This window comes from Diabrotica undecimpunctata, chromosome 1, assembly GCF_040954645.1.
Source record: "Diabrotica undecimpunctata isolate CICGRU chromosome 1, icDiaUnde3, whole genome shotgun sequence".
In the NCBI taxonomy this organism is placed as follows: domain Eukaryota; kingdom Metazoa; phylum Arthropoda; class Insecta; order Coleoptera; family Chrysomelidae; genus Diabrotica; species Diabrotica undecimpunctata.
In genome coordinates this window covers 126,367,855-126,381,112 of record NC_092803.1, presented here as the reverse complement: position 1 = coordinate 126,381,112, position 13,258 = coordinate 126,367,855, and the positions used below count along the sequence as shown (strand labels likewise).

Here is a 13,258-nt window from a genome sequence, read left to right as displayed (position 1 = left end):
TTATAATATTTAGGGGAACTTCTCTATTATAAAGAAGATGAATTACGTCTTTGAGTCTTTGAAAAGTTTCGAACGTAGTTATGAGGTTCGAATCGGTTTGTAAATGCCCCTTTGTCCGCTTCTTGTCGATCGACGATGATAGGTATAATAAAAGGTTGAAGTTGTGGAGTAAAAGTGTTGATTTATTGACAGCTACTGGTAATTACACAATATGATGTTCGTTAGGTAACTACTTATGATTGACTGTAGTAGACTGCACTCACATGAGCTCAAATCCCCAATTTATAATCTCACAAATATTTCATACCTAAGCACAGAGGTTATTGCTTCCTATCATACCATACCAACTTTTCACTATTTGCTTACATTATAATTTAATCTAGGCCATCATTGCAATACTTAGGAAGTTCAATTAGAAAAAATATATTATTCGACAATTCATTAACAGGTGAATGGACTTTAATTATTAAAATATTACTCGATATCATTTTCACAATGTCACTTATACACGGTGAAACTATAATAGATTAAGAAGTTAAGAATAATGTGAGATTACAAATTAAGGGGTTAATTTGTGATTGAACAGTCTTACGGCCGATTTCCGAAACGTTATTCAAATCTCCAATCATGTAATCAAGTATCAAATTTGATCAATTGTTAACAAGCGACAGGTTTCCGAAACGAAAATTATGGTAAAATTACCTGATCACCGATTATAGATTATTTGACATACGATTTTACATGGAAACAGTAGAATCGATTGTAATCGTTTATTATTTCTGTACGAATTGTTCTTTATCTTGCTCTAAATTATGAAAGTAATGTTGCTGTTTCACTTTACCATCATTCCTGTTTATGTGTAATCTGCATTCTGAAAATCAACAAACATAACCTAACTAACTAATAATTTTGTGTCGTTCGTTAATGTTTACCAATTTGTCATTTATCATCTTAAATTCTTAAAATGAACCTTTGTAACAATATTTTTGGGTTCTTTCTAAACAACAGCTTTTTATAAAACACCTTAGGTTTATGTATCTTACAACGTAACCAAAGATTTTATTTTATTTACTTACAACCATTGGTACATAACCAAAGATTATAAGATTAATCGTCCAAAAATCTCAGATTACCTGACAAGCTAGTATGACAGAAGTTTGACATAGATAAAACGATAATTAGCGTTTCGGTAACCCAATCTACTTCTGACAGGCTGTTAATCATCGATTATTTGCTTGTTAGATTAGTTAATGTGTGTTATGTGATTGAAGTTTGATCGATGTTTCTGCAACTCAAAATGCATTTAATCGACTGTTAACAGTAGATTACCTAATTTTGATAATGATCAGCCTTTCGGAAACCGGCTGTTACTCTGTCAAACTCTTTCTTTAGGTCAATCAGTACAGAAATGCTGATCTATTATACTCTAGTGATTTCCCAGTAATTTGCTTTATAACGAGTATTGCATCTGTACACGATCTTTCACTACGAAAACCCTGTTGTTCATCTGCTAAACTTATCCTCTGATTTATTAGCACTTGTAAAATTTTAGTTGTAACTTTTAGGGTAGCATTTAACAAGTTTATACGTCTGTAGTTTTCTGGCTGTTTTTTATCTCCTTTTTTGTTTCGAAATTGAACCGTCGATATGTATTATGTATGGAACGATGTAACCTTCGTTGTAGACGATGTGTCTCTGACATCCTAATAATCTGCTAATGTTGGTATATTCTTATTGCTGATTCTTTCTTTTAGTACTGACAACCAGAGCCTACTACATTCTGCTGATCGATTTGATCCATATTTTTTTTCATTTAGTAGGATGAGAGCTGCTTCTTTGATTTTTCTCCTTTTCATGTCTGTTCTTTTCATGACTATTGAGCATCTTTCCGTTGTATTTTGTATATATGTTTGGTTTGGTTTTGTATACAATAGATCTAAGTGTATTGGTTTTTTTGAATGTTATTTTGATGTACTTATTTCCTATCCTACTGAATATTTCTGATAAGCCCTTTACATATGGCATTGTTGTCATCTTTAAATCCTTTATTGTGAGCGTTTCTGGATTGCTTGTAGTGTTTTGTAGTTTCTTTTCTTCAATCTCCTGAAATTTCTTGTTTATAAATGACAATGGCTAATAATTTTTTGTTAGCACGTTTTTCTTTCTGAAATGCATTTTCATTAGAGCAGGTATTGTGGGCTCTATCATATAATGATTTGATGATTCCATTATTGATGATTATATTGTGGTTTGAGTGTTAATTTACATATCTGTCCGTGTGAGTTAGGTTTCTGTAAACTTTGGTTGCATATCCCGTATCCTCTTTTGTAATTAACACATCCATAAAAAGGAAGTGAGTTGATGTTTTTTTTCCATGGCGAATTTGATCGATTCTTCTTTAATATTGATGTCCATCAGAAATGTATTCAATGCTTCTGGTCTGTGAGGCCAAATGGAGAACATATCATCTACACATCTCAATCATACTGTGGGTTGTTGATCATGTTTATGTTTATGCATAATGTTTTGTTCAAATTCCTCCATAAAATATCTGCTAATAATGGAGATAAGGATGAACCCACGGCTAATCCAAAATTCTGTTTGTAAAAATGATTAACTAATTATTAAATGTTGTTTGTACAAAGTGTTAGTAGCTGATACTTTGGTTTTAGTGGTCAATGTATCATTCTTCTCTAATTTAACTCTTATTCAGTGTTTGTTATTGGAGAAAACTATGATATTATAAAGATATTATATATTAAGAACACAGGTATAGTAATAGGTTTTTGAAAATGAAACAATTTCTCATTCGGCATTCATATACCCAGGTCTCATTTTAGATAGTTCTTAGATTTTTTGAGGTAGAAAAAAGGCTGAATACATAAATTATCATTATTTTTATAATATGAAGTAACTAAATAACTAACCGCTCCAGGCACCAGAAAACAGGAATGAATTTCGAAAGCCCACTTCCTCATCTCTTTGGCGTTACCTTCTTTATAAAGGTCAGTCAGAAGGTAAAACATTAGGCCGTTAGGATCAGAGTTTGACAGTATATAGTTCATAAATACTGCAAGATGTGGCAAATGTTCCCAAAGTCTGGACAATGACTTAAAATGTCCATGGTCTTCCAATTGGCTCTAAAAAATTAAATGAGAATTATGACAAAAAATGTTTAAGACAATAATATATACTGAGTGACAAAAAAAGATAAACACCTACGGATGTTTATTAGAATTCATTAATTTTTTACATATCGACTTATCTTGCCATAAACAAGTGATACAATTTTCAGGTTTACCTGTTCAGTTTTTGTGGTAACAGCGTAAATTGTTTGGTGATAAAAAGCATTCAGTTTTAGTGAATTTACTTTGTCAGTTAAATAAATTTCGTGTAGCCGATTTCGCTTTTTTTGATTGCTCAAAATGCCTAGGATGCGTAGAGGGGTCGAATTGTCGGGATGCGTTAAGCAGGTGTATCGATAAGAGAAGTTTCTAGGAGAACCAACAGATCCTTACGCAGTACACTGCAGTATGAACAAGGGTGCACTCAGAAAGACCGAGGACATCAAGCGAGGGGGTCTGAACGTCACAGAGGGATCACAGCGCTACAACATTGCTGATTAAGACTCCTGGCTCTAAGAGACACAGATCCAGTGCCATCGCAAAACAATGGTTTGAAGAGCATGAAAGGATAGTTGGTATGCGTACGGTATATCGCCGAATACGACAGTTTGGCTTTTTTTCTAAGGATCATTTCCCTTATACGATCGCCCACATTGGGTATTACCTCTCACAGCTGAACTCTGGTATAGAGAAAGAATTGAGCGGCATGTTCCCCACACCGTGGGAGTTATGGTATGTGTTCCTATTGCTTATGATTACCACTAATTTTCATAAGAAATAATATGACAGCCCGGTGCTATTTTCAGTAAGTAGTGGAGCCTCATCTTAATCCATACCTAAAGACCATCCAATACCCCATTTTTCAGTAAGACAATGCCAGACTGCATGTTGCCAGAGAATCGTTAGCTTTCCTAAATCAACATCACATCAACCATTTACCTTGGTCACCACAATCGCCTGATCTGTCTCCAATTGAACATGTTTGGGACGTGATAGGTCGCAGGCTCTTGAATTTGCAACACCCTCCATAGACTTTAGCAGATCTCACTTGTATTAGCCTAGAATGAGATGCCCCAATAGGATATCGACCACATCATAAGATAGATGCCTAGGCGTGTCAATGAGTGTGTAAGAAATCGTGAATCCTCAACACATTATTGAACCAGCTTCTGCAGAGTTATCAAGTTTAAAATTTAATCATTTTACTAATAAAGGACACTGAACAGTATTATACCAAACATTATTAAAATCGGATAAATATATCTAGGTGTTTAACTTTTTTTGTCACTTAGTATAATAATATATATACTAATATTTTATGCTTCAAAAGCACTAACCGAATAATAAATTCAAATGGAGAAAAGTATGTCATCGTCAACTAACTTCCGCTAGTAAATAGAGAGAATCATACACTTCTACGCATTTTCTACCCATTTGCTATATTAGAGATGAGCCTACTGCAGCAGAGGTGGGTATAACCTCATCAATGTGTCAACTCCACAAGCAGTCCATTGTCAAGCTGTTTTCTTTCTACCATCAAGCTGGCTTATTGTAACACAACATAATTCACCAATTATTTAGTCTTCCATCTATTCAGCTACTATCTCTGGCATCCTCCTGGCTTATTGTAACATAATAGGCAACGGTTTGATAAGCGTTTTATTAATTTTATGATGTAATGATCTTCGAGTAGCTCAGATTCATATCACTGACGAATCTTGAGGTAATTGTCACTGTTTATAGCCCAGTCTTCATAAAAACAGATAAAGCATTTGCGTAGATAAAAAGTGTATCGTCACAGTGCTATAAACTTAACTATCCTTATTAGGTTACTGTTATATTTCACTTCCATTTTAGCAATGGCTTGTTCGTAAATCAAATCTTGTTCGTCCTTTTATGTTTTATGTTAACTCCCACAGTATTCTGCACAGTTTGGACAAATGAGTAGTAACAACAGTTGTCATTTAATAATCTAAATGTAAAACCAGAAAGAAGATATTAATGAGTCTTCTTCTTAGAGTACAGTCTCCCTATGGAGGTTGGCAATCATAATGGCTATTTTTGTTTTGGGAAGTTGCTGCTCTAAAGAAATCAATTCACCTACATTGATACCAATCACAAAGATTTTTCAACCAAGAATTATGTCTTTGGCCTACAAATCTTCTTCCTTGCATCTTTCCTTGTATTATGAATCTCAATATTTCATATTTTGGCCCCCTTATCACATGGCCTAGATATTCCCGTTTTCGTGTTGGTATATGGATGATTATGTTTCTTTTCCAATACTCTCCAGTAGGTCTTTATTTGTAATTATATCGTTCCATAACATGTTTAATATTATTCTGTATAATGACAGTTCGAAAACTTAAATTCTTTTTAAGTTATATGTTTTTCATGTTCATGTCTCAACTTCATATAACATTGAAAAAATATAGCATTGAATGGGAAGTATTTTCAAATTGAGATTTCTGCACGTGGGGAGTGGCTTCATTCGTATAAATGCTGATCTGGTAATCTCTATTCGTCTGTTTATTTCTGAACAATGATCTTTTGTTTCATTGATCAAAGTGGCCTAGCACTGATATTTTTCTACTTCTTCTATCACGTTGCGATTCATTGTGAATATTTGTTCCATATTTTTGGAATGAATATTGAACACAGTTGCATTAACATTGTGCATTAAGTAAGGAGTAAGTAGCAGTAAAATACTTACAATTTCTTGATCTGAGATTTCATCATCCTCCATACTCATGATGGGTTGTTGTGAAGTTTGTGGAGTAGCTGCATGAATGGGAGAACTGTTGGCCAAAACTCTAGTACCATTACTTCGAAATGAAGTATCGGGAGAGTCCGTAAAGCTCTAAAAACAAAAAAGAATTCATTATTTAACTGCAAAATCAACGACCTTTCCTAAAATTGGCGATTGAGCTATTATAACCTTGTGTGCCATTATTTCTTTTTATAGTTTTAGGTATTATAATATAAATACCAACTATTGCGATAGAGAAACTTTCCCCCGAGTAGCAAACATTGTTGTTGTAAAACAAATTAGGTTTGCGTTGGATTCCACACAATTTAACTGAATATCAAAAACAAGTTCGTGAAATGTGGTGTAAAAAAATAGTTAAATATTCAACTCAGCGTTATCAAAATTGATGTAGAACATTGGTAGTGGCGATTAAAGTTGCATTTATGCTTACAACCTGGAAACCAAATAACAATCAATGGTTTTGGTGTTCCAAGATGAAGCAAAACCAACAAAAGTTGAAGTATTTCCAAGTAAATGATTACCGGTATTGTGTCTAAAAATGCACATGTGACTATTGCATTAGAAGATAGAAGAGAAGAACCAAAGAAGATAGAAATAGATAGAACCATTTAGTTAATAAATTTTTTTTCAGAAATGCGAAAAAAGAAATAAAAAAAAGTCGAACCATTCTACACTAGGACAATGTAAACTCCCAAACAGCATAATAAACACGGATCTTTTTGATCGTTGAAAACGTGGAATTGCTAATCCATTCTTCGCAGTTCTGACTTAAGTCCTAATAATTTGTATTTAGAAACAATAAAGACATTTTTTAAATTCATTAATTTTTTTCTTTTATATATAAATTAAAGCAACAGCCCTCATAAACAGTAAGAAAGATTTTGTAAATTCAAATTACAAAATATGAAACGCGTCAAGAAACCACAAATCATACAATTTATCTACTGAAGGATATAGAAATCCATAGTATATAACAAGGAGAACTGATAAAAGAATCTCTAAAAGTAGAAAGTAGAATCCGGATACAAAATGAATTAACGGAAACAATAGATGTGAAAAAGGGACTACGCCAGGGAGACGCTCTATCATGCATTTTGTTCAACATCGTACTCGAGAAAATACTGAGGGATACAACAGTCAATACACGAGGAACAATCATTAATAAAAACGTGCAAATACTAGCATTTGCAGATGATGTTGACATAATCGCAAGATCAAGAAGAGAAATGATAGAGGCATACAATCAAATAGAACGAGCTGCACAAAATAGTGGTCTTAAAATCAATCAGACCAAAACAAAATATATGCAGGTAAGTAAAAACGCAGAAATAAGGCAGCCACAAAATATAACAATAGGAGAATACAACATAGATGGGGTAAAAAACTTTATATACTTGGGATCCCTAGTCACCTCTGATAATAACGTTACGGAGGAAGTGAAGAGGCGAATATGTATTGCAAATAAATGTTACCATGGCTTAATTAGGCAAATAAGATCAAGATAACGTCGCAAGAAAAACAAACTCAGAAACCTGGACACTCACTAAAAGAGAGGAAACGTTGTTAGCCACCTTCGAAAGAAAAATCTTGCGAACCATATATAAGGGCACAAAAGAAAACGGAATATGGCGAAGAAGATACAACTCTGAACTATACAAAATATACCAGGATCCGGATATTATAACATTCATTAAAATAGGACGGCTGCGTTGGATAGGACATGTAGAAAGAATGGAAGAAGGCGAAATACCAAACAAAATATTCAAACAGATGCCAGTAAGAAAAAGAACAAGAGGAAGACCGAAGCTGAGGTACTTAGAACAAATAGAAAATGATATAATAACCTTAAAAATAAAAAACTGGAGAAAAAAAGCACGAAACAGATCAGAATGGAGAAGAATCCTGGAACAGGCCAAGACCCAAAAAGGGTTGTCGAGCCAGTGATGATGATGATGATGAGTATATAACAAGGACACGTGCTTGTTTAGTTGTTGTTTTGACAGTTATGAAAGTGCATCTGGTCAAGTATATATGTAAAGAAAAACATAACACTCTTTTTGCTTTTCTTTAATTTATGTAATTTTCTTTGCGACTGTTCGGGCGATCTCGGTCCTTCTTGCTTTTGTCCGGAAGCCTTCTTCGCCATTCTTGTGTAAGACATACATTAAATATATCCTTTCGCTCGAATATTTCTGTGTTTGCTCTGTTTCTTCTTATTCCATTTTCGAAGAGTGGTACACAAATTAATCTATTGAGTACTATTTTTCTTTTTCAGTTGTTGAGGATAGGTTCGATCTTCCGGTTTACTAGCTTTGTTTCGGCGACATAGGTGACAGGTGGTCTAACTAGATTTCGGTTTTCTGTAATCTGTGCCCTAGGTTCGCAAGTGCAAAGTGTTATACCCTGAAATATTAACGGTTCTCTGCCTTAATTTTAGTTAGTATCTATGGACTAGGACTTTTTGGAGATGATAATAGCTCCCCTGACACTTGAAACTTTATACTTTTTCAAACTTGTATTGTTTGACTTCCAGATCACCTTAATGATTGTCTCTATTATTAGTAATTTCATCATTTAACATCATCATCCAGCCTCAAAAGTCCACTGCTGAACACAGGCCTCTTCCTCGTGTTTCCAACCCCGTCTATCTTGCGCCACTGTCATCCAGTTTTTATTTTGTCTTCTTAAACCGTCAGCCCATGTTGTAGGTGATCGACCGACGCTTCTCTTGTCTTCCCTTGTTCTCCATTCCAATAACCTCTTTGTCCATCGTCCATCCGTCATTCTAGCTATGTGTCCTGCCCATCTCCATCTGGCTATCCTTTCGATGACGTCAGTCACCTTCTGCCTCTTCGTTTTTTATTTTGTCTGTAGCCACAACGAGTTCCTGTACCATCTCTCTTGCCATTCCTAAGTTCTCAACTATTATGACTAAATCATCAGCGAAACGTAATTTTTTTGGACATTTCCATCTATTTTTATTTCCTTTGTCAGCCAATCCAAATGCTTAAAAGCATGTTCCAGCACAGTATTCAAAAGTTTAGGTGACATTGGGCCTCCTTGTCTAACCCCATGCTCTATTTTTATGCGATTACTATTAGCATGTAATTTGACAGTAGTTGTTGACAGTTTCCTTAGCTCAACTATGTCAAAGGCTTTGTGAAAATCGACAAATATTAGCACTAGAGGTTTATTGTATTTCACTATTTTCTCTATTAGGGTTTTTATTTTTTGTAGATTGTCATTAGTTCCGTAACTTTTTCGGAATCGTGCCTGTTCTCTTGGTCGATAAGCCTCTATTTTTTTTCCACTCTTTTAACTATTATTCGCGTAAACAACTTATATCAACGGCTGAGCAAGCTAATCGGTCTGTAATTATCTAAATTTGCTTTGTCTTCTGCTTTATGCAATAGAATCATAGTAGCGTTGTTCCAGTCTGTTGGAATACTGACGTTGTGAAGGCAGATATTTAAAAGTAGTTCAATTTTATTAAGTAATAATTCTCCTCCATTTTGTAATGCTTCTAACACAATTCTATCTTCGCATGGGGTTCGATTATTTTTCATTTTCTTCAGGGCCTCTTTAATTTCTGATTTTGTTATATCGGGCATTAAATCTGATCCTTGGTTTAGTACCCCAGTTTTTACCCTAATTGGAGGTTGTATATTGTTTTTTTTTCTTGATCTATATATCTGTGTGTAGAACTTTTCGTCTATTGTTAATATTTCATCTCTGTTCGTAGTTTCTTCTCAAGCTCTGTTTCTTAGTTTGTTAATTTCTCTCTCTACGATAAAACTTTCTCCCTTTTTTCTTACTTCACTGATACCCACAATATCCCAATTCACTTTTGAGAATTCTTCCTCCATTTCTTCGAATCTTTCCTGAAGAGAGTGACAGAGCATTATATGTGGCAATGTTGAATGTTGGTGAGTATTCTTATTTATTCCCACGAGTAGCTGGGGACCGTTGGTCGATTCCTGTAGAGCCTCGAGTACGGGAACAAGGCTGATATTCAATGGGATTTCGCCCAGTGTTCCAAGAGCATCGTTAGCGACCGCGTGACGTGCGACCATTCAGTTTTTAGCACGATAGCCCCAACCTTAACTTATGGATTTTTTGCATATTGCAATTAAAGTTTGTCTGTCCCTTACGTTCATTTGTACATGTCCAGTACCATTCTACCACTGGATCTTAATGTATCTATTTTTTTACTATTTTTGTGTAGTATAATGTTGAAAAGGGGCAATTAGAGAGCCTACTTGTCTAAGTCCTCTCTCGACAGATGATTCCGTATCTTGACATTACAGTTGGTATTTCTTAGAGTCATATGTATCTGATGACCGACTTGTTACTTCTTTTTGTATCCCGAGTAGATCTGTAAGTTCTTAAGAAGCAAGACTTGTAGTCATCGGATGGTACACTTCCGGCTCGTGTCGATGTCACAAGTTAGTAAAGAAACGCCGACTTTTGGTATCACACTAGGACTAGAAGATAAAAAAAGAAACAGAAGGAACTGGGAAATAACCTACATAAGGAGTAACACATCTTATAAAACACACAATGCAACAAAGAAATGCAAAAAACTATCATTTGAAAGGAGTAATATATCTCATAAAACACACAATTATGATGCTGTTTAAGAAAATTTACATATAAACTCATAATTTGATAATTGTATCGATTGTAAAAAATGTGTATATTTACCATAAACGCATTAAGCGCAAAATCATTCTTTCGTTTATATTATAGGTATTTTTTTGTCAATAGAAGTACTTTGTACTAATTTATGGTTCAACTACGTAATATAATTGCGATAATTATATAATCAATTGGCTTTTAGATAAAAGTAGTACATTATAAGGCAACAAGTAAATAGCGAAATAATTTTTATTTGCTTGAAAACCTTGTACTAATATAATGGGACCAACCCAACATATTTAGTGAATCATTTAAAGCGGCCTCATATAAGATTGCCTATAACCATTTATTGTGGTATTAGTTTCCTATGATAAAAGTTGAAATATGAATACAAATAAAAAGAAAAAAGCGATATAGCAGAAATTTAGACGTATTCTAAAATTCCAAAAAAAAAAAACTTTAAGGACTTTGGAGAGATGAATTGAATTGAAACAGCAACTATAGTATAAATTTTACCTAAATAGAGATAGAATAGGGGACAATGATTGAATATAACTAAATACTAGGTTTAAAATTATTCAAACCAATGAGGAGACAGAAATAAATTGATTGAGAGAATGCCGTTGCACTAACAACATTGTTGAATGTGTTTCCCTAGTTTTTTCGATTGTTATAAGCATTCGATATAGAATGAAAACATGTATTCGAAATATATTATAAATAAAGCATTAGCTGGTTAGAAAAAATGAATTAAGATCAACGGAAGTAAGCAATATGAGATATGAAGATGATACAGTGCTTATACCACTAACACTTTAACACTTACAGCGGCTTAGTAAATCAGTCGTGAAAATTAGTGAGGAGTATGGACTAAATTGTACTAAACACAAAGACAATTTATGCTTGTTACAAAATCTGACCAGAGCATCAAAAATATATACGTGCATAGACAATCAACGGAGACAGTAACAACAATGATCACCAAAAATAAAAAAACGTGGAAGCACTTCAAAAATTAAGAACGGTAAAGCAGTTGGACTAGATGGTATTCCTGGGTAAGTGTGGGCAGTATTAGAAGAGACAGGAAGAAGTTGGCTAACAAGTTTATTTAATAGAATTAAGGAAGTGGGACAGATGTCAGATGAATGGAGAAGCAGTATATTAGTATCTGTCTACAAAAACAGAAGCAATGATGGAATTTTGCTATGAACTGAAGACCATAATTAGAGTAAATAATCTATAACTTTCTCAAATTTGTAACACTGAAGAAAAACGTGTTATACTGGCGAGCAATACCTACTTAAACCTTAAAAGCTGCAAGTAATGAAATCAGTTCAAGGGGTATAAAAAAAGTTAATGCCAAATAACAATAACGTGTTGTGCCAATGCATCTGGCAGCTATAGACTGAAGCTGCAGAATAGCACAGTTCACTATTATAATAACTGCCTGGATAACGTGTGACATCTTCCAAGATTGGTTTCATAAAAACTACATTCCTGAAGTGAAGTATTATTATAAGGAGGAAAGTTTTGGATATTGCTGGTGATCATCCCAACGGGACAGCCCTAAGATCTGAAGATGTTTTCCTTGATCTTTTTTTATCCAGCAAATATTATACCAATTGCTCAACTAATGGATCAGGATGATATTGAGCCAATTAAACGCCTCTTCCGAAGGGAATTTATGATGAACTTGTTCAATGAAGTTGATCTGATGAAGTTTTGGAAATCGTTCACCATATTTTTACAGTGGAAAATGCACGGAGCTGAGTGAAAGAGAAAATTTGCAAGAGCTTTTTACAAAATAATTACGCTAGAGGGAGATGAAAGAATTATGAAATATGATGATAAAGAAACTAACATAGCTGAAGTAACTGCATTTGTACGCAACGCCGATGAGATGAAGAAATTGATTAAACCGAGGTTGAGACGTGGACACAGTGTGACAAAGATAAGCTACGTTATCAGCTCAGCAACGACGACATTGTCGTGATTATGAATAAGCCTGGTACGTCACAACCTGATTAATACGAAAATCAAGACTAAGAAAATGATGGGGCGGTATCAATAAAAAAAGTAACTAACCAGGAGGCTGAGAACCTTCAGAGCTTGTCGATATATTGAACTTGCTCAGAATACGTCAAAAGATTTAAAAAAATCGAAGACTTTTAACACAGACCAAGTGATTGATTTTTTTTTCTAAAATAGGTATATAACCGCTTTATGTAGTACATAAAGCTGCATACATAGCATAGCTATACAGTTCTTATTTTTCTTATTTAGTGTAAAAGTTTATTTATGTAGCAATCTGTTTTTTTTTTCTTCTGTTATTTATAATTCTATGCAATTTAAAAGTTAGTTTGAAGTTATGAGATTTATTGTTTCTGTTATATTTTTATGGTAGATAATATTTATGTATTTATGTAAATATGTACATATTATATTAGAAATAAATGTTCGGATTATCCGTGATTTTCAATTATCAGTGCCACGTCTTGTCCCATGTAGTGTAAACGGAAAGGAGAACTACAGACAGAAAAAAAAATGCGAAAGCACGACGGAAGGCTAGCAGAAGACAAAAACAAAACAGACATGGCACATAGAACGTAATCTTGAAGAGAAGGATCTAAGAGAAGGATACCAACATCTTAAAAGTTTGTGTAGAAACTAGGGACAGATAAAATAGCGAACCAACAGAAATAAAATCTCCAAATAAAATAAAAAC

The 13,258-nt window shown here is 34.0% G+C and overlaps 1 protein-coding gene across 8 annotated transcripts in view; it reads right to left on the bottom strand.

Annotated features, from left to right (window-relative positions):
• Positions 1 to 13,258, bottom strand: part of RhoGEF2 (Rho guanine nucleotide exchange factor 2) — a 498,291-nt gene that overhangs the window by 358,938 nt on the left and 126,095 nt on the right. For all 8 annotated transcript variants that reach the window (XM_072519486.1, XM_072519503.1, XM_072519501.1 and 5 more), the window contains 2 exons: positions 5,839 to 5,985; positions 2,928 to 3,140 (listed from right to left, as the gene is read on the bottom strand). In XM_072519486.1, the coding sequence (XP_072375587.1) occupies positions 2,928 to 3,140; positions 5,839 to 5,985 (360 nt within the window). The remainder of the gene's footprint in view (positions 1 to 2,927; positions 3,141 to 5,838; positions 5,986 to 13,258) is intronic.